The sequence below is a fragment of the Amblyraja radiata genome, chromosome 20 (assembly GCF_010909765.2).
Source record: "Amblyraja radiata isolate CabotCenter1 chromosome 20, sAmbRad1.1.pri, whole genome shotgun sequence".
Lineage (NCBI taxonomy): Eukaryota > Metazoa > Chordata > Chondrichthyes > Rajiformes > Rajidae > Amblyraja > Amblyraja radiata.
Window position 1 is genome coordinate 715,557 of NC_045975.1, and position 20,006 is coordinate 735,562.

Here is a 20,006-nt window from a genome sequence, read left to right on the forward strand (position 1 = left end):
GAAGTTTTATACAGCCCTCCGAACAGTAGCCAGGATATAGGGTGCAAATTACAACGAGATACCATGGGCATGTATGAAAGGCAATGTTATAGTGGCCATGAGAGATTTCAATATGCAGGTAGACTGGGAAAATCAGGTTGGTACTGGATCCCATGAGAAGGAATTTGTAGAGTGCCCACGAGATGGCTTCGTAAAGCTGATTGAATCGGTAGTATGGAACGCAAATGCAATGTCAGTGTTTATTTTGAGAGCACTAGAATATAAAAACAAGGGTAACTCAGCGGGACAGGCAGCATCTCTGGAGAGAATGAATGGTGACGTTTCGGGTAGAGTCGCTTCTTCAGACTGAAGAAAGGTCTCGACCCGAAACGTCACCATTACTTCTCTCCTGAGTTACTGCAGAATTGTACATTGTAAGTTGGAGAATATAAACATGTTCTTTAACAGAGCAAGGGGAAATGCAGCGGAGAGGGATTATTACTACCTATTTGAGTGCATAATATGTTTGCTTGTGTCATTTCAAACAGAATAATTCACTACCTCTTGTAGCTGAAATACATAATGTGCACTTGAACCAGATAAAACATCCACTAATTGTTTAGAATGCAATCTTTCTCTCCATATTTCCACCCACTCACATTTCCATTGCACCCACAGAGACCTGTGTATTCACATAGGGCAGATGTAATGAGTCATTCAGAACAATCTCCAAATTAAAATTGCACTAGAGAAAGTATTTTATCAGAGAGAGGTTTTTCTACTCCAGTGGGGAACTATGGATAGCCGTGTGGCATTATATAAATAAGATCAGGACATTTCTAGCACTCGAGCACCAAATGTATAGATCTTGAAAAGGAGTGCACAGATCAGGTGAACCTATCGACCATGGTGGGCAAATCAGCTGAACACCTGGACATCTCCCTCTCGCAAGACTGGGTAGCTCTTAATTGTTGGCTGAATCAGATACTGTTAGACAATAGGTGCAGGAATAGGCCATTCGGCCCTTCGAGCCAGCACCGCCATTCAATGTGATCATGGCTGATCATCCCCAATCAGTACCCCGTTCCTGCCTTCTCCCCATATCCCCTGACTCCGCTATCTTTAAGAGCCCTATCTCGCTCTCTTGAAAGTATCCAGAGAACCGGCCTCCACCGCCCTCTGAGGCAGAGAATTCCACAGACTCACAACTCTGTGTGAAAAAGACCTAGATTTGGGGAAGAGCTAGATTTGGCATCTTCCCCTCATGCGAAGAGGAGATCTGAACATCACTGAGATGTGAACATCTTGAACGAACACCACCTTCAAATCCAAACCTACCTCGAATCTTCCTCGTAGATGATGACAGCTGTTCTTTTGCTTTGCAGAGCGCCGGACTTCCGTTTGCTGAGTCAGTCCTGAGCTCAGTGAGATAGATAGACAGGGGATTGACAGGGGAACCACAAGCAGCTGGAGAATCCTGAGCTCCCTGTTGCCTTTCCATCCCACTCTCACTCTGACTAGTTTGTGGCCGTCTACACTGTTACAATGAGATCCAACACAAGCCAACACGCACCTCATCTTTGGTGAAGAGCAGCACCTCATCTTTGGTGAAGAGCAGCACCTCATCTTTGATGAAGAGTTGTGCCTCATCTTTGGTGAAGATCAGCACCTCATCTTTGGTGAAGAGCAGCACCTCATCTTTGGTGAAGAGCAGCACCTCATCTTTGATGAAGAGCTACATCTCATCTTTGGTGCAGTGCAGCACCCCATCTTTGGTGAAGAGCTACATCTCATCTTTGGTGAAGATCAGCACCTCATCTTTGGTGAAGAGCAGCACCTCATCTTTGATGAAGAGCTACATCTCATCTTTGATGAAGAGCTACATCTCATCTTTGGTGCAGTGCAGCACCCCATCTTTGGTGAAGAGCTACATCTCATCTTTGGTGAAGAGCTACACCTCATCTTTGGTGAAGAGCAGCACCTCATCTTTGGTGAAGAGCAGCACCTCATCTTTGGTGAAGAGTTGTGCCTCATTTTTGGTGAAGAGCTACATCTCATCTTTGGCCCGGCCATGCTGCAGCATTCTGGATTTTAAACTTTACAAAATCAGGTCACTTGACTTCTCTGTCCGTGTCAGTCAGCTGTCAGTCATTCTGGCTCAGCTTGATTCCCCGTGCTACCATTTTGTAAATGCTCATTGTATGGTTTATGTTAGATTTATACTAGGAAATACAAGTCCAGAAAAGCCGGCTGAATGGTGAGAGTGGCCCTCCAGTAAATCACTGCTTCCAATTGATGGTTTGTCTGAGTTAACGAGTAGACCTGCCCAAATCAACATTCGACAGGTATTGTTCAGTGATGCTGTGTGCCCTGGGGATTCTCTCACGCCATTGTGGTGGCTGTTTAAGTCTTGTTTAATTTTTTGTGTGGTTATGTATCTTGTTGCTTTTTTGTATGACTGTTGGCAAATCAAATCCCTTGTATGTTTACATACTTGGCTAATAAATTAATTACAATGATATTGTTGTGAACTCATGAACACCTTGTGAACTCAAAGACACCATGTATTGCCGAAACACATTAACTTCACATACGGACAGTCAGAGTGAGGCTGTTCTGGGCTGAAAATGCTCTACAGCCCCACATTGCAATACAATAGTGATTGTTTGTTCACCCAAATGAATTCTTCTTCTTGCGTATGGCGTGCACAGCCTAAAGGTGTAGGACAACTTGTTCTATTTGGTTGCATTCGTCAAAACAGGTTGCAACCTCCAACCCCACCCAAATGAAATCAGAAAGCAATGAGATGTAAACTTACCACAATAATAGAACTGAATCTGGAATGCATACAAAAAGTCCACAAATGACATCGGGCAGTCCATTGCATCATCCATTAGGATAATCCTGCAAACAGCAATCGAGTAGAAATTCACATCTTGTTTCAAGTTTAGAAGATTAATCACTTGCAAAACCTCACAATTGCCTGGATTAAACTTTCTCGGTCATTTCTCTGCCCATATAATTGATCTATATCCTGCTCTATTCTTCGACAGCCTTCACTGTCCAGAACTCTCCACATTTTTGTGTTGTCTGTAAACTTACCTGTCAGTTTTTTACGCACGCACGCACGCACGCACACAGACTATTTCCATCCTGAACTCCTTACTCAATATTCATTCCGCACTTTCTGGATTATCAACATTGAATCACCCGCCCTCTCTATCCCAATCATCTTCTGGCCCTTCTTTCAATCATGGTTACAGTCTAGAGCTGATGCTCTTTCCCACTGCTGGCATTTATATACGAATCCACCCAGGAATCCATCCATCCATCCATCCATCTCACTGGAGATAAGTGTCATCCCCATGATGTTCAGAGTCTCAACAGCAAGGTTTGCCTCTCCTCAGCCACAATTCAGAATTCAGTCCTGGCACTAAATGATGAAAATAGGCATCGTAATTCCAAAACATTAGCAAATTAAAGTCTACGATGATAAAAGCAACACATGTACCTTTAATTCTGCTTGATTGTACTCTCTGCTGGTGAACATGGTATAATTAAATGTACTTGGCTCCAGTTATTTCACCCCAAGTCATCAGCAACAAAGCAGCTTTGCATGTTACCAGCTGTATTACTTAAAACATACTCAACCACATCAAAAGTTTGGCAGCCATTTGTTTAATTCCATAAATAACAAAGAAAGAAATGTCTTTAAAAGCAAAAACCCACAATTTACAATGTCCCATTTCAGTAAAATACAAATCTCTTCATTTGCTTACAGCATTTACAATCTGTATATGCCCACATACTGCAGAAGTTCGGTAAACACCGGCTACAGCTTTGTTTAAAGCAAATACAACCTGATCCCAAATGCAATCTTAACCTCAAGTAATGCCACCCATAGAGTAACTTCTACAGTGTGTTTTATTGCTTATGTTCTCTATAAATATATAGGCTTCTATTTCCATCTCCTGTGGACCAATAGAAGGAATCATGGGGCGTGCCATTGGTTTGATGTGTTTGTGCCCATTTAGATTGTGAAACGATAATTACATACGCTCACTAAAAACCAACCAGGTCATAATTTACCAGAGTGAGGGGAGGCATGGCCTTTTGTTCATGGAACTGCAGGTGTTAGAAAATATAGTCAACAAGGTTGTTGGAAGTGCAAACTGATTAATGGCACAAGCAGGTCAACAGGTTCAAACTGGGCTCAATGACCAAAGGACAAGCAATACGATTAAAGAATAAACAGAGGAAGCATTGTCAAAAATGGTGAATTATTGTGGAGGGATTGAGTGTCAAAGTGGGCAAGGAAGGAAAGACCAAGAGAGGGCAAAAGGAAACAAACAAAATAAAGGACAATATATATAAATCAAAAGTCTGAATGTTATAAAATCTCCCAAAAACAACTCACAACCAGCTGAATATAGAACACAGAGTGCTGGAGTAACTCAGCGGGTCAGGCAGTATCTGTGGAGAACATGGATAGGTGACGTTTCACAGAGTGCTGGAGTAACTCAGCAGGTCAGGCAGCATCTGTGGAGAACATGGATAGGTGACGTTTCACAGAGTGCTGGAGTAACTCAGCGGGTCAGGCAGCATCTGTGGAGAACATGGATAGGTGACGTTTCACAGAGTGCTGGAGTAACTCAGCGGGTCAGGCAGCATCTGTGGAGAACATGGATAGGTGACGTTTCACAGAGTGCTGGAGTAACTCAGCAGGTCAGGCAGCATCTGTGGAGAACATGGATAGGTGACGTTTCACAGAGTGCTGGAGTAACTCAGCGGGTCAGGCAGCATCTGTGGAGAACATGGATAGGTGACGTTTTGGGTTGGGCGCTTCTTCAGACCCAGGTACATGTGCGGTTAGAAAGAACTGAAAAATGACATGCATGTCTTTTAGATATTCTCCAAGGGGTTCATTGTATTGTATTCTATGTACTAGAGATAGTTAGGTTGAGAACCTCATTACAATTGGGGGCATGGAAGCAAAGAATGGATCTTATGCAACGGAAAAAGACTCAGAGACTCACAAAAAATACTTTCCTCATGCCAATGGCTTTGGTGACCATGGCAGCAATTTGAGCACAGTGAGAAGGTATTGTGAATGAGGACCAGCAGTGTGGCACAGTAGAGAAGACAATGTAAATCTCTGCACCAGAAGATGATTAAGTGTAGCAGGACACACCTGGGTGAGTACGCTGGACACAAAAGGATAAAGTTGTTGAAGGAGGACGGAGTGCTTGCAGTGATATCCTGGCCAGCAGAGCCACATTGGAGATATGCACTCTGGCTTAATCCACAGTACTTCATTTTCACATTGACCGAGACAGTGAAGTTCTTTATTTTCCATACAATTCATTTACATGATACTATACACAAGCACAATCATACACAAGAACAAGTCTGCAACGACTGTAGTGCAAGAAGAATAGATTTCACTGAGGCAGTGGACAAATAATCACCACATTTCCAGCATCATCTCGTACTGTTCACGTTTCACGTTGTTAAAAACATCTAATCCTATCTTGGCAGCAGCACTGGTACAGGCTGGCCCGACGATGCTGTCATTATCCTTCACTACCTGTCTGTGCCACTGCAGGCTGCGTCTGGCCCACGTACATGACCGACCTCTGGGGGGCTCCAGTGGAGCCCGATCCATGCGAACCCCCGGCAGCTGCAGGATCACCCGCGGCCTACTCCAGGGTCTCCAGTGGTCCACTCCAGTGTCTCTCTCCAGTGGCCCACTCCAGTGTCTACTCCAGGGTCTCCAGGGCCCACTCCAGTGTCTCCAGGGCCTACTCCAGTGTCTCCAGTGGCCCACTCCAGTGTCTCTCTCCAGTGGCCCACTCCAGTGTCTACTCCAGGGTCTCCAGGGCCCACTCCAGGGTCCACTCCAGTGTCTCCAGGGCCCACTCCAGTGTCTCCAGTGGCCCACTCCAGGGTCTCCAGTGGCCCACTCCAGTGTCTCCAGTGGCCCACTCCAGGGTCTCCAGTGGCCCACTCCAGTGTCTCCAGAGGCCCACTCCAGTGTCTCCAGAGGCCCACTCCAGTGTCTCCAGGACCCACTCCAGTGTCTCCAGTGGCCCACTCCAGTGTCTCCAGGGCCCACTCCAGTGTCTCCAGGGCCCACTCCAGGGTCTCCAGAGGCCCACTCCAGTGTCTCCAGGGCCCACCAGTGTCTCCAGGGCCCACTCCAGTGTCTCCAGGGCCCACTCCAGTGTCTCCAGTGACCCACTCCAGTGTCTCCAGTGACCCATTCCAGTGTCTCCAGTGACCCATTCCAGTGTCTCCAGGACCCACTCCAGTGTCTCCAGGGCCCACTCCGGTGTCTCCAGTGCCCACTCCAGTGTCTCCAGGGCCCACTCCAGTGTCTCCAGGGCCCACTCCAGTGTCTCCAGGGCCCACTCCAGTGTCTCCAGTGACCCACTCCAGTGTCTCCAGTGACCCACTCCAGTATCTCCAGTGCCCCACTCCAACAACATCTCCATGCACAAACCCACCAGGTCCTCAACAAAAACTACCAGTACATAAACTTTGCAACATGACCCATTTCCCTGTATTTCTGTTGAGAACCCATTGAGAATCTATTTCAAAAAGGCACAAATGGCCAAAATATTAAAAGGATAGATTATTGGGTGGTGTGAAAACTTGTATCGAACCTTGCTGCTCCAGCTCTTGGGAGAATTTCAGTTTAGGATGCCCAGACATACCCTCGGATTCCTCTTTATAACGTGGCCTTGCCAAAATTCTGTCAGCTTCCAATGGATAAATGTACAACTGTCCTCGACCTGCCTCTAATCATCCCTAAGGCAACAATCTAATTGTCATTTTCAATGGGATGAGGCATAAATGGCAGCATAAAATATTGCACCTTTATTGATGTTCGGATATCACAAAACATTTTACAGTCATGGAAGTACTCTGAAGAACAATAGGAAACAACTCAGCAAGCTCTCATAAACATCAGTATAAGAAAGTGACTGAATAAATTGTTTTTGTGAATTTGATGAAGGAATGAATATTAACCGGTACACAAGGGATAACTTCTTCGTTCAGAGCTAAAAGAACAAAGTCTTTGATCTGAACTTTGGAGGTGGCAATGTTGTCTGTTCTGGAGGAATCTAATCTTGATAAATAGTTACACAGCAAATGCTCCAATTCCTCAAGTAGAAATATTTGACTTTCTGAAAACGTGATCACCAAAAATAGTCTATTTTTAATGTTGAACGTTTGTATTTCAACATAGGACATGGCAATGTCAGAGACATTTGCAGAGAATAGTTAATAAACTGACATTGTGAAGGAACTAAATTAGTTATAATAAGACTATTGAATTAATTATGAGTTAATTACCGTTTCCAGTTATTTTAATACATTAGCTCTTCTAACCATTTTCTGAATAATATCATCAGTGCTAATCTTTTTTTCATCTTTTAAAATATATTGATGAATTTTTAATGAATAATCTTCTACATTGTATTGATTGGGTACTGATTGGTGATGATCAGCCATGATCGCATTGAATGGCGGTGCTGGCTCGAAGGGCCGAATGGCCTACTCCTGCACCTATTGTCCATTGTCTATTGAAAGGTGTAGCACAACTGGCTTGCAGGTCAAGTGCAAGGATAAATATGCTGCAATTATCAGCTACAAGTCTATAATGACTCACTTAAGTATTGATTTACAATTGGCAGCAACTAGTTTGTTGGTTATAAATCTGATTCTTATGGACACAAGGCCCATGGATCACATCCCCGCCTCAAATCACAGATTCCAGTGGACTTTTAAGGCAGAAAATAATGTTGCTTCTAAATGGGTCTGATCGTGAAAAGCATTTAAGACAATGTAAATATGTCTGCATAACATCTCAGAAGTGTGGCCCAGTTCTAAGTTCAGACTTTCAACTTGCCTCATGTGATGGTTTGCTTGCCTGCAGCAACATAATGAAGGCATTGTCATTACATCTTAACTGCTGGACATACTAATAGTTTCATTATTTTCTGTATTCAATATCTTTTATTTTGCCACTGATCATTTCATGGAATTTACATCATGGAACACACAGTTACTGCTCAATATCTAGTTATATAATAGCTTGACACTAAGACAAAAGAAAACCTCATTATGTTTACTGAAATGGATGTAGTTGTTCTCTCCAAAGCATCAAATTAATTGTTTCTACTTTCTGAGAGGAAAACTGATAAACATTCTGGTGACAGAAGACTAATTGTAAATCACCTTGCTCATTTATTCCACAATACTAAAAATAACTATATTCAAAGCATGATTCTCCCATCTCACACTGCCTGAGAGTTAAAAATAGACTGCATAAATGTCTGCCAACTGATGATGTCCTTAAGGGCCTGTCCCACTTTCCCGAATTACTCACCAATTCTCCCGAGTTTTCCCCATGATTCAAACTCGTAGAATGTCCGTGGCGAGTCCGTGGCGAGTCCGTTGGAGGCCGTAGATATTTCGTAGAGGCAGGTAATGCCAGCCATAGGTACTTGGGGCATCAGGTAAGTCGGGACGTTTTTTCAGAATATTGAAAAATGTCCACGAGTAAAAAGAAATAGCCCCTAGTACGTACGGCTGGCATCTCCGAGTTTGAATCAAGGGGAAAACTCGGGAGAATTGGTGAGTGACTCGGGAAAGTGGGGGTATCATTGAGGTATCAAGTGGCTCAGTGGTGGAAATCCCTGCTGGCCTTGAGTCCACCATTTGTCTTTCACCAAGAGAAAGGAAGATGACCTTTGGATTCAGGCCTCATTTTCCATTGCTGAGAATTAATCAACTGCGCTGCCAAAGAAATCAACCAACCTGGATCAGAAAGAACATTCCCCAACCCCTTGGTTAATTTTATTGGCTACCCGAAAGTACCAACGTCTGCAATGTGCACTAACAACCTTGTTCTATGCCTACAACCCTCACTATTGGCATGCACCACGCTATGTACTGCATTTAGTACCCCAACTAAGTATCCTTATGTACAACTCAAATAACATATCGGTTGTTAAGATCAAGAATATTCACTCATTTTTCAAGATTCGGGCATCAGCTGCAAGGCCTGCAATTATTGTTTCATCTTTGTCTGCTTGAGAAGTGGGGAGTGGAGGGGAGGGGGTGGAGGGGGGTGCGTGGAGTTGGGGGGGGTAGTGGAGGGGGTAGTGGAGGGGGTAGTGGAGGGGGGTGGTGGAGGGGGGTGCGTGGAGTTGGGGGGGGTAGTGGAGGGGGTGGTGGAGGGGGGTGCGTGGAGCTGGGGGGGGTAGTGGAGGGGGTGGTGGAGGGGGGTGCGTGGAGTTGGGGGGGGTAGTGGAGGGGGTGGTGGAGGGGGGTGCGTGGAGCTGGGGGGGGGTAGTGGAGGGGGGTGCGTGGAGTTGGGGGGGGGTAGTGGAGGGGGGTGCGTGGAGAGGGGAAAAGGGGGCCACCGGTCATCATCAGTTAAACGCCAGGGATCAATCCCGACAGGTTTTGTTACCCGTGTAGAGGTCATACATGCTCCAAGTGATTATGTATTCACAGCTGGATGCTCCGGTTTCCTCCCATATCCCAAAGGCAAACTAGTAAGTTAATTAGCGACTGGAAATGAGATCAGTGGCATGGAGAATCGATCGGCATGATAGAGTGAATGAAGTTGCAGGGTTGGTGAGAAATAAGAGGGGGAATGGATTCATGGGATCACTTTGTCGCAGAATAGTTCTCAGCTACAGAGACAAAGGCCAATGTCCACAATGGGGTAGAGGTGAATCGGACAGTACCTTAGGTTATAGAAGGAGCGTTCACAGGCTGTTCCTGACCCTGGTGGTGCGTACTTTCAAGCTCCTGTATCTGCCTGACAAGAGTGGAGAGAAAGGAGGAATGACTGGGAATGGGACAAGTCTTTGATTATGTCGGTTGCTTTTCCGAGGCAGCATGAAGTGCAGATGGAGTCCGTAGTGGGGATTCTGGTCTGTGTGATGACTGGGCTGCATCCAACTCTCGTTGGCTTCGGCATAGCTGTTCCCTAATTAAGCTGAGATACAACTCCATAGCACGCTACTCAGTCCAGAGAAGGAACCACTTCACACAAAGTAGTGAATCTTTGGAATACTTTAACCACAAAGGCTATGGAGGTTATTTCACGTGCAATAGGCATCGAGGGATTGGAAAGTGGTGCCGAGGTAAAAAATAACTTTGATCTTCAAGTTCAGGTTCACATTTATTGCCACATGCACCAATTAGGGTACAGTGGAATGTGATTTACCATGCAACTATACAAACAAACAGAGCACAACACACAATAGAATATAACATGAACATCCACCACAATGGAATCAACATTCTTCACTGTGGTGGAAGGCAATAACTTTCAATTACTGAAATGGAAGAGCGGAATGGTATGAGTGGAAAATAGGCACAAGGTGCTGGAGTAACTCAGCAGATCATGCAGAATCTCTGGGGAACAGGGACAGGTGACGTTTCGGTTTGGGATCCTTCTTCAAATTGATTTCAGACAAACCCGAGAAATCACCTATCCATGTTAATCAGTCTGAAGAAAGGTCCCAACACAAAACGTCACTCATACATGTTCTCCAGATATGCTCCTTTACCAACTGAGTTACTCCAGCATTTTGTGTCCTTTATTGTAAATCAGCATCTGCAATTCCTTGTTTCTAGCGGTAACGAGTGGCCTTATGTTTGCATGTTCACTGTGCAGTGGTGACCTTCACGGAGATATCCATCGGCCAAGGGTAGATTGGAGAGGGCATGGGATGAAGTGGATCTATCCAAGTGTTACTTTGCTCATGATATACTGTGGACCCAAGCTGACAGGTTTATTTAGGGTTTGGCCAGGTTGGTCAATGGTAGACCTAGTGAGAACCATGTAACACAACACACAGTGATGAGTGTTTAACACAACACACTGCAAGAAAACATTAAAAATCCTTCTCGATTGAAGAGATGATTTCTCAAAATATCAGTCACTCACAAAGTGGGCTTCACATTAATAATATAGTAAAGAATATCAGGGGAACTGCTGCGTTTTATATCATTTACTGCTCTGTACAAGAGTAGGAACACAATGAGTCCATTTCTATATATAAAAATATAAATCTATCAAATAGTTTTTTTGATGACTCCTTATTGGAAGCACAATGAAGACTTGTTCAAGCATGGTTTATGGATGTCGCCTAAGTGAAAGAACAAAGTACAAAATATATCGGTTACATTAATGAGGAAATAAATTGAAGTTCTGTGAGAAATTCTGCAAAGTTAAACATTTTGAAATATAACATATGTTAATGAGAAAACAAAGAATGCAAACCCAAAATGCAAGCACATTTTGAAAACATATTTATTTCTAAAGTAATACGTCAGAATATTAATATAGAAGAAAATCAGTTGACCCAGACCCAACATGAGATGGATAAATCCACTACACCTTAACCCTACTGCAGAGTCTGTGTCTCTTGTCGATTAAAATCCAAACCTATATAAATGCTCACAATCCCCATGGTAGTTGTCATTGGGTATAGACGTCACCTGCACTTATTATTTTCTAGTAGGATAAAGTTAGAGGAGAAATATGAGCGAACTGCGTCACATCTCAGAGTTTTCTTGCCTTGCGACCATAAACACTCTCGACAAACATGGTTGCAGACTTTCAAATACAAAACTCAGATTCTCAGTTACTTCTTTGATCATTATTGCAACAAATGTGAGTGGGATGGGAGAGGGGATTGGCTGATTGCTGCTGCCTGTACTCTTCCTACGGAGTCCACAGTTCTAATTTATATCAATGGCATTGTAACTTGAGAAACACTCATCACTGTATGGCAGTGTAAGCAATGATACTTATTTTAAAATTACACAGGCAGCTAATTTATAAGTAAGGCAGACAATGCTTCCTTTCAACACTACGGGTGTAATGCATTATACTCTGCATGAGCAAGCCTTTCTTACACTGTTCAAGAGTTAACAAACAAACATAATTTTAAATGACAGTAATGGGGGATCAAAAAATATGCAATAGAAAGTTTAATTAATATTGAGTACCAGACCAAGTGAGACCCGTTGGGCCCCATCCCCCAATGCAATATTCCACCACTCACCCATAGCCCCCAACTGCGCAGGTGCGGTTGATGGGTTCCCGTTGTGACGCAAGATATCCCCGATGTGACGCGGGTCACGGCAACCCTCCCCCAAATACGCAGGCTCACCCGGCAAGTGGGAGCGCGACTGCGATGGTTTTAAAGTTCAAAATGGCAATAACCTGTAAAATATAGGATCGATGTGAACGCATCTCACTCTCCCTCTTCAGTCCCCTACTCCCCTCCTCCATCAACCTCCCTCTCCCCACCCTCCACCAACCTCCCTCTCCCCACCCTCCACCAACCTCCCTCTCCCCACCCTCCACCAACCTCCCTCTCCCCACCCTCCACCAACCTCCCTCTCCCCACCCTCCACCAACCCACCTCTGCTTCCTCCCCTCACCGCCTCCCCCCCCCTCCCTCTTCAGTCCCCTACTCCCCTCCTTGACCAACCTCCCTCTCCCCACCCTCCACCAACCCTCCTCTGCTTCCTCCCCTCACCGCCTCCCCCCCTCATCTCTCTTCCCCCTCCCCATCTCCATTACCTCGCCATCCCTCTTCCTACCCCTATCCTCCATTCCCCCTCACCCCCCCACACTCCCTCTCCTCCTCTTCACCCTACCTCTTCTTTCCCCTCTCCTCCTCCTCCCCTTCCCACTCCCTCCCTATCCTTTCCTCTACCCTCAGTCACTCCCTCATTCACTCCAATAACTCCTCTCCCCTCACTACCCCTTCCTCTCCCTCTATCTCCCAACTCCCCCATTCCTCACCTCCCCCTATCCCACCCCCCCCCACAATGAGAATCGTAATTTTTTTAATGAAATTCTCAATGGAAACGATGTTTTTTTCTTTAAAATATTCTAAACAATGTTAGCTGTTAATGAAAGCAGAAGAATTTGAATAAAATGTTTTTTTAAAGGATAAAATCAATGTCAATGAAAATCGCGATTTTTAATGTCTTTTATGCAAATGAAATTCGGCATCCCATTGTGACGTCGAACCCGGAACGGGCAGGGCAAGTGGGAAAGTGTTTTTTATAAAGTTTATAATGTCAATAACGTAAAATATAACATAAATCTGAACAAAACTTGGCTAATGCACAACTCAGGACAATGGTGAGTAAGGTGGGCCAAATATTGTAGCGCTATCGTGTACCTATTTGGCGGAGTTTCCAGAATACACGCACATACAAACAAACAAGAAGTAAGTTTTAGTAATATATAGATTAACTAAACCTAAATTCTAAACCTATATATCTAAACTTAAATTCTAGTAGTTACTTAAGTTATGATGTCGGATGGAAGCTGCATACCCAAATCTCGTTGCACTTATGTGCAATGACAATAAAATATATTATTATTATTATTATTATTATTATTATTATTATTATTATTATTAATACCGTATATTATATGTGCTTTAAAAAACTAGGATAGATGCACAAGTACAAATCAAAAGTGATAGAGGGAACTAATCAATGAAGAGGGACGGAATGACTGCTTTGATTACAAGGTCTTGTTACTGTAATAAGGAATCAAATAATCAGTCTGGTTTTCCAGCTGAATTGGTGGGGAAATGGCAACTTGCTTAACACAAGGTGATTTCAGAGACGCATTATCCAGCCAGAATCATGCTGCAGTTGTCTCAGGATCAGCTGATGAGTTGCAGATGCTGATGAACACGTTCTCTGATGTTTGCACAGACTCAGTGCGGTGCTCTTGGCCAGGGTAAGAGAAAACAATTGTCACGTCATGGAGGATGAAACGTCCACCCCAAAATCTTCATCACCATTACAGCTCCAGACCTACTCAGTAGGCCAGGTGAGAATGGTATGTCACCCAGTCATATCGATTCTGATTGGATAGCAAGCACAACAAAACTGTACCTCGGTAATAAACCTATATCTGAACCCAATGGGTGGTCTTCAGGATATTGATGGGGAGAGATTTGGAAACACAGATGTGGAGCTGATTGGAACATTTCTTGCTGGAGATTATCATTGTCTGGCATTGGTGATACAAATAAGATTTGTCACAGAATAACTCAAATCAAATGTTGTCCTGAGGTTTTAGCATGCAAGCGTGGGCTGTTTCATTAACAGAGGGATCAGAAACGGAAGTAAACATTGTTCAACCATAAGCAACATCCCTATTTTTGACTTCATGATTGAGCAAACATCTCTAATGATGCAGCTGCAAATAATTAGGATTAGGATGCAGCAATGAAGAATTATATCAGTGCGTCTTGGGCCGTGATAGTTGACTTGATGCATCTTCCCTGTGAGTTCAGCCACTGGAGAGCTTGCCAATTTATTTCCATTGACTTCACTTTTATTACAGGTCCATGCTTTGTTCAAGAGCAGTGAGTTTCACATCACCTCTGCAATCATCTCTCTGCCCCAGTATGCCGGCCGCAAGGCAGAGGAGCAGAATGACAGGGGTGGTGATGAACAGGTCAGGGTAGAGGTTTTGAGCTGCCTGTACCAGAAGGAGAAGTTGAAAGACATTTGACTGGCAGATAGGAAATTAATAACAAAGGAGCAAAGATCGAGAAAGAGAATAAAACCACGGCCCTACAGGGCAGCGATTGGACTGAAATGTCACAAACATGGAACAAGGAGATGAGAGAATTCAAAACTCAACTCACAAATCAGATGCTGGGGACAAGTTGGCCGAGAGTCAATTTAAAGTGTTGGTGACTCATTGTGGAGGTTTGGAGATAATTATGGTGAAGGACTGGATCCAGATGTGATTTGAGTAGAAGAACCACTGGCAGCATGATGAAAGATAAATAATTCATATTGATTGAGCAATAAAAAAAACAAATATAGCAAATACCAACAACTTCAAAACTCATCTTTAAAATTGCCTTCAATGGTCTGTTTATTTTCCATAAAATGGTAAATTTGATCAGAATTTTTTTAATATAAGGAACTGCTGTTTAAGCCATTTATAAATGCAATGCAATCTCATTGTGTTAGTTTGGAAGACAGCTCAACAACTGCTGTTATGAATTATGAAGCAATATTATAAAATTATATTCTCCAGCTCAACATGCAACAATTGGCAATGAAGAATTTAACTTCACTATGAAATCAAAAGAAACAACAGCTAAAAAGGCAAAAAAAGATTCAACTCACAACACATAAAAGTGGTACAGAAAGAGGAAACCGCAAGATTTATACTTCAATTAAAGGAATTTTCTTTGATCAGTATAGAATTTTTCTCATAATGGAAATAAAAACTGCTTATGTTGGAATCTGAAATAAAAACAGAACATGCCTGAAATATTCAGCAGGTCGGGCAAAATGAGAGTCTGAAATAATATCAGTAAGTTAAATCAAAGAAATCCAAAAGATGTTTTATCCGTGTACAAGGAGCTAAGGATAACATAGGAAATAGTGACGTCTATTCAGGACCCATGAGGAGATGGAGAATGGTTTGCAAAAAAGGTAGATGATGTTTTGCTGTAGTTAAGTGGAATAATCGTGGGGTATTAGGTTGGGTTTAGAAAGCAAAGATGGAAATATTAAAGGATGTATCATCTTTTAAAATGAATGATTTGCCAGGCCCTGGTTGACAGATATCCCAGGCTGGTAAAAGAAGTAAAGAAGGAAATATGGAGGCGTTTGATTCCGGAAACAGGAATGGGGTCAGAACATTGTGAGATTGCTAACATTGGACAATTAGTTAATTGTTTTTTGAATGATTGAAGGGATAAATCAAATAATTACTGCCAGGTATTGGGCTACTTATTCAAATTTATTCTAAGGTGCAGTGTACATCTTCATTTAGAAAGGTACCTATTATTCAGAGACTATAGGATGGATTTGTTAAGGAATGATGATTTCTGTGAAGTAGTAACACGGAGGGTTAACGACGGAGGTTTGTTTGAACTCTGCTACATAGACTGTGGCAAGGCTTTAGATCGAGCTAACCAAAGGTAAATGCCTGGGGGTTGTAAAGGAGAGTGGTAAACTGATCCACATTGAGATGAATGGCAGGAAACAAAGGGTCATGGTTGATGGATGGTCTTGCACCATCAGGATGCTATTCTTCATTAGCTGAAGCACAGAATTTAACACCATGGAAGTCATAAGGTCATAAGGAATTAGGCCATTCGGCCCATCAAGTCTACTCCGCCATTCAATCATGGCTGACCTATCTCTCCCGGCTAACCCCATTCTCCTGCCCATTCTCTCTGACACCAGTCAATGCTATGCTAGACTACCTCTGGCACGATTAGGTCACAGCCTGAATACTGCCCACTGTGCTGGTCAGCACATTACAGGAAAGATGTTATTACATAAGGGATGTTGTGAATGAACTTCACCAGAATGTTGCTGGATCTGGAAAATGTATGTCTATGATTGGAAAAGCTGGGGCTGGGAGCTTTGGTACAGAGGATACTGAAGCGAGATTCTATATACATTTATGAAGGGTGCAGCTAAAGTCCATAGGAAGGAATTAGTGAAGTCAAAACCCAGGGGCACAGATTTAAAATAGTCGCTAGGATTAGAGGGGAAGTAAGAAAAATGTTTTTTTAATTCAGAGGTCAACAAGGGCCTGGAACTCTTTATCTGAGAGAAGCTACAAAACCGAAACACATTTGAACAGTGCTGGAGGTATCATGATCCATGGGGCTAGACTGGAGAGCATTTGCATGGGCACAGGCACACTGAACTAAATGACCTTCTGTGCTTCAATGATGCTCTCAGCTTGGATCTCCAACTGATCAGCAAACCATTGAGTGGGCTGGTCACTTGCCCTTGAAGTCCATTCTAACCTGAAGCAATTATACTCCAGATTACTGATTCCTCAATGATCAGCAAGGCCTTCCACTTTTCAACAGAAATATTTTTTCTCAAAGTAGTAGAGTATTATTGAGTCCTGTTCCTAGATTTGCTAGAGATTGGAGATTCTGACGTTATTATTTCCAGTTCAGCTTCCACAGCTACATTTGCCCATTTCATCACAGCACAGCACACAGCGATGATCTTCCATACAACTGGCACAATTTATTACCATTAGATGTCACAGACAGTCACTATTTCTAGTGTACTCTCTCAACCTGTTTAAGGTCCCCTTGCCCCTTAAACTGTTGATCTGGATCATATCAGAATATATCCTAATATAATTATACCCTAGTATAAACTATGAGAGGAAATATATAAAACCATGAGAGAAATAGATCGAGCAGTTGCACAGAGTCTCTTGCCCAGAGTAGGTGAATTGAGGACATGAGGACATAGGTTTAAGGTGAAGGGGAAAAGGTTGAATAGGAATCTGAGGGATAACCTTTTCACACTAAGGATGGTGGGTGTATGGAACAAGCTGCCAGAGGAGGTAGTTGAGGCTGGGACTATCCCAACATTTAAGAAACAGAGAGGTAAGTGGATAGGATAGTTTTGGAGGGATATGGAACAAACATGGGCAGGTGGGACTAGTGTAGCTGGGGCATGTTGGCCGGTGTGGGCAAGTTGGGCCGAAGGGCCTGTTTCCACACTGTATCTCTCTATGACTCTATCTACAACCGACAAATCAGATTAACTGACTTTGTTTTTGGAACTTTCTACAAATTGGAGACTTTGATTTTCTAAGTAGCCTGCCTGAAAGACAGGAGAGACACTCCAATTCCCAGTATCTTCAGCCAATGGGAGACTACAGTGGAACCAGACTTCCCCATATCCCACTCCCTGTTCAACAGCTACTAACTTGCAGAGAACAAGTCAGCAGGATATTCTTTGTTCTCTTGTTTGCAATTCAGCCTGGTCTTATAAAGGGGGACGTATCCTCAACGTGCCGTGAGGAGAACTGCTCAAAGCTCTTCTCTTTTTCAGGACAGTGTTTTCATGTCACCGTAGTTTTAATTCTTCCCAAAATTGGGGGGGGGAAATCAAATGAACCTCTAATGTACATTTAGTATAATAAATTATTAGTACGCATGATTCAAAGCCTCTAACCTGTTGAAATATCCAGATATAAACATTAATTTCACCCCGTCAGCAATGAAACATACAGTACTGATTATTATTGTAACAGGTGGAATTTAAGTACTGGAAGAAAGTCTGTCTGCGTAGGTTGACAGCTACAAGTGTGTTTTAATCTGAAAACCAGATATGCCTAAACCTAATGCAGAGCTGGAGCACGTCACTATTAATAACAGAGTACTTTTTACCCGTTAACAGGGTACTTCATTGTGCAACTACAATTCCACTGGTACAAAAAACAGCTCTGGGAAATGAAAAGAAGATACTTAATCATTCTAACGCACTGATTTTATAGGGTTACTAAACAATGGATAATCAGTCTTTAGAAAAACACTGAATATTGATACAAAAGAAGAAATGTCTGCCTCTGACACCACAAAATCAGTTTTTCACAGAACTTTGCAATTCAAAGAATGTGACCTCCAGGTTCAAGAATGGCTTCTTCCCAACAACATCAGGCTCTTGAACCACCCCCCACAACCCTCACCACAACCTACTTCAGCAATGATCTACTATGGGCTTGGCTTTGGCTGCACTAACTTGTACTCTAGTAGTACTGATAACATTGTATTATTGATTCTTGTACATTTATTTGTCGTGTTAATGTGTGAATGAAGCTGCAGCAAGTAAAGTAAGGATTTCACTGTTCCACTTTCAGTGCACATGGCAATTAAACACATTGAATCTTGAATGTGGTGTCACAAAGGCTTGTCCAATGGAACATTACCTTGCTGCTTTCTGGGCAAGATCCAACGGGAAGTCATGGCAAATGAGCTGAAGTAAGGAGTGGTACTCCAACACAGTCAGTAGATCTGAAATTTAAAACAAATCAAATTATATCATTTCTGCATTGATAATAGTTTGAAACAAGAATATGATTGCAACTACATAAATATCCATAGAATAACTTGTTATTGGCACTTGCTAAATTGAAAGCATGTTGTTTAGGACTATTAGTTATCAAATGCTTAATTTAACTGAGAATTAACTATGATTATATTTGGAACTTGTGAATCCAATCTTAAAGAAATATTTGCAAGAAATCAACATAGTACTTGATGGTGCCAATAAATTATACCCCACTGAAACACAATTCCTTGGATCACTCATCCCTTCCCATCGATATTGCCCCCTCTCCAGATACTTCCCCCTGCAATGGCAGGAGATGCCCCTTCACCTCCTCCCTCACCTCCACCCGAGGACTCAAGCAGCCCTTCCAGGTAAGACTGAGGTTCATGTGCACCTCCTCTGACCTTAATTACTGCACCCAACCTGTGTTCCCAATGTGGCCCACAGTTCATCAGCAACAAGTGCTGACTCAGCGAGTGTTTCTCAAAACGCTAGCACTCAGTCCTCCAAGACCAACCATTTTAATTCCTCTTCCCATAGTGATTTGGCCTCCTCCATTGACAGAATAGGCTATGGACAAACTGGAGGAAGAGCATTTCATCTTGCATTTGGATAGCTTACAACACAATGGTATGAACACTGAATTCTCCACATTTAGTTCCTATGTTTGTCAGGTCTAATATAGTGCCTTGCATTCGTAATAAAGCAGGAAATAACGGACTAAATAAAAAATTACATTTGTAGTGAAAACTCAATATTACTCAAACATGATGAATTCCTGCCCACAATCTAATTTTTGTTTTGTTAACAAACTGAATTTCTTGATTAGACTTTTATTGACAACTGAGAGCTTTCTACATTAACCACACAAATTATTATGCCTACATTACACTGCAAGGAACACTAAAACTGGTAATAAACTGTCTATATATTCAGCTAAATGGAATGAAAATTAATTTAAAGAAAATGATGAGACGTTTCAGGGTTTGTGATCACGGTAATGGGCATCTAAAATCTGATTTAATTTCACAAATGCAGCTCAGCAGCATTGTTTAACCCATGGGGTAGCAGATGTGTAGTCTCTGCAGCTCCCTCTCTAGTATTCCCATTGC

General features: G+C 42.8%; 1 protein-coding gene across 1 annotated transcript in view; it reads right to left on the minus strand.

The window, feature by feature from the left end:
• Positions 1-20,006, minus strand: part of c20h11orf49 (chromosome 20 C11orf49 homolog) — a 95,910-nt gene that overhangs the window by 18,017 nt on the left and 57,887 nt on the right. The window contains exons 3-4 of the mRNA XM_033038612.1: positions 18,773-18,857; positions 2,798-2,883 (exon numbers count right to left, since the gene is read on the minus strand). Coding sequence (XP_032894503.1) covers positions 2,798-2,883; positions 18,773-18,857 — 171 coding nt within the window. The remainder of the gene's footprint in view (positions 1-2,797; positions 2,884-18,772; positions 18,858-20,006) is intronic.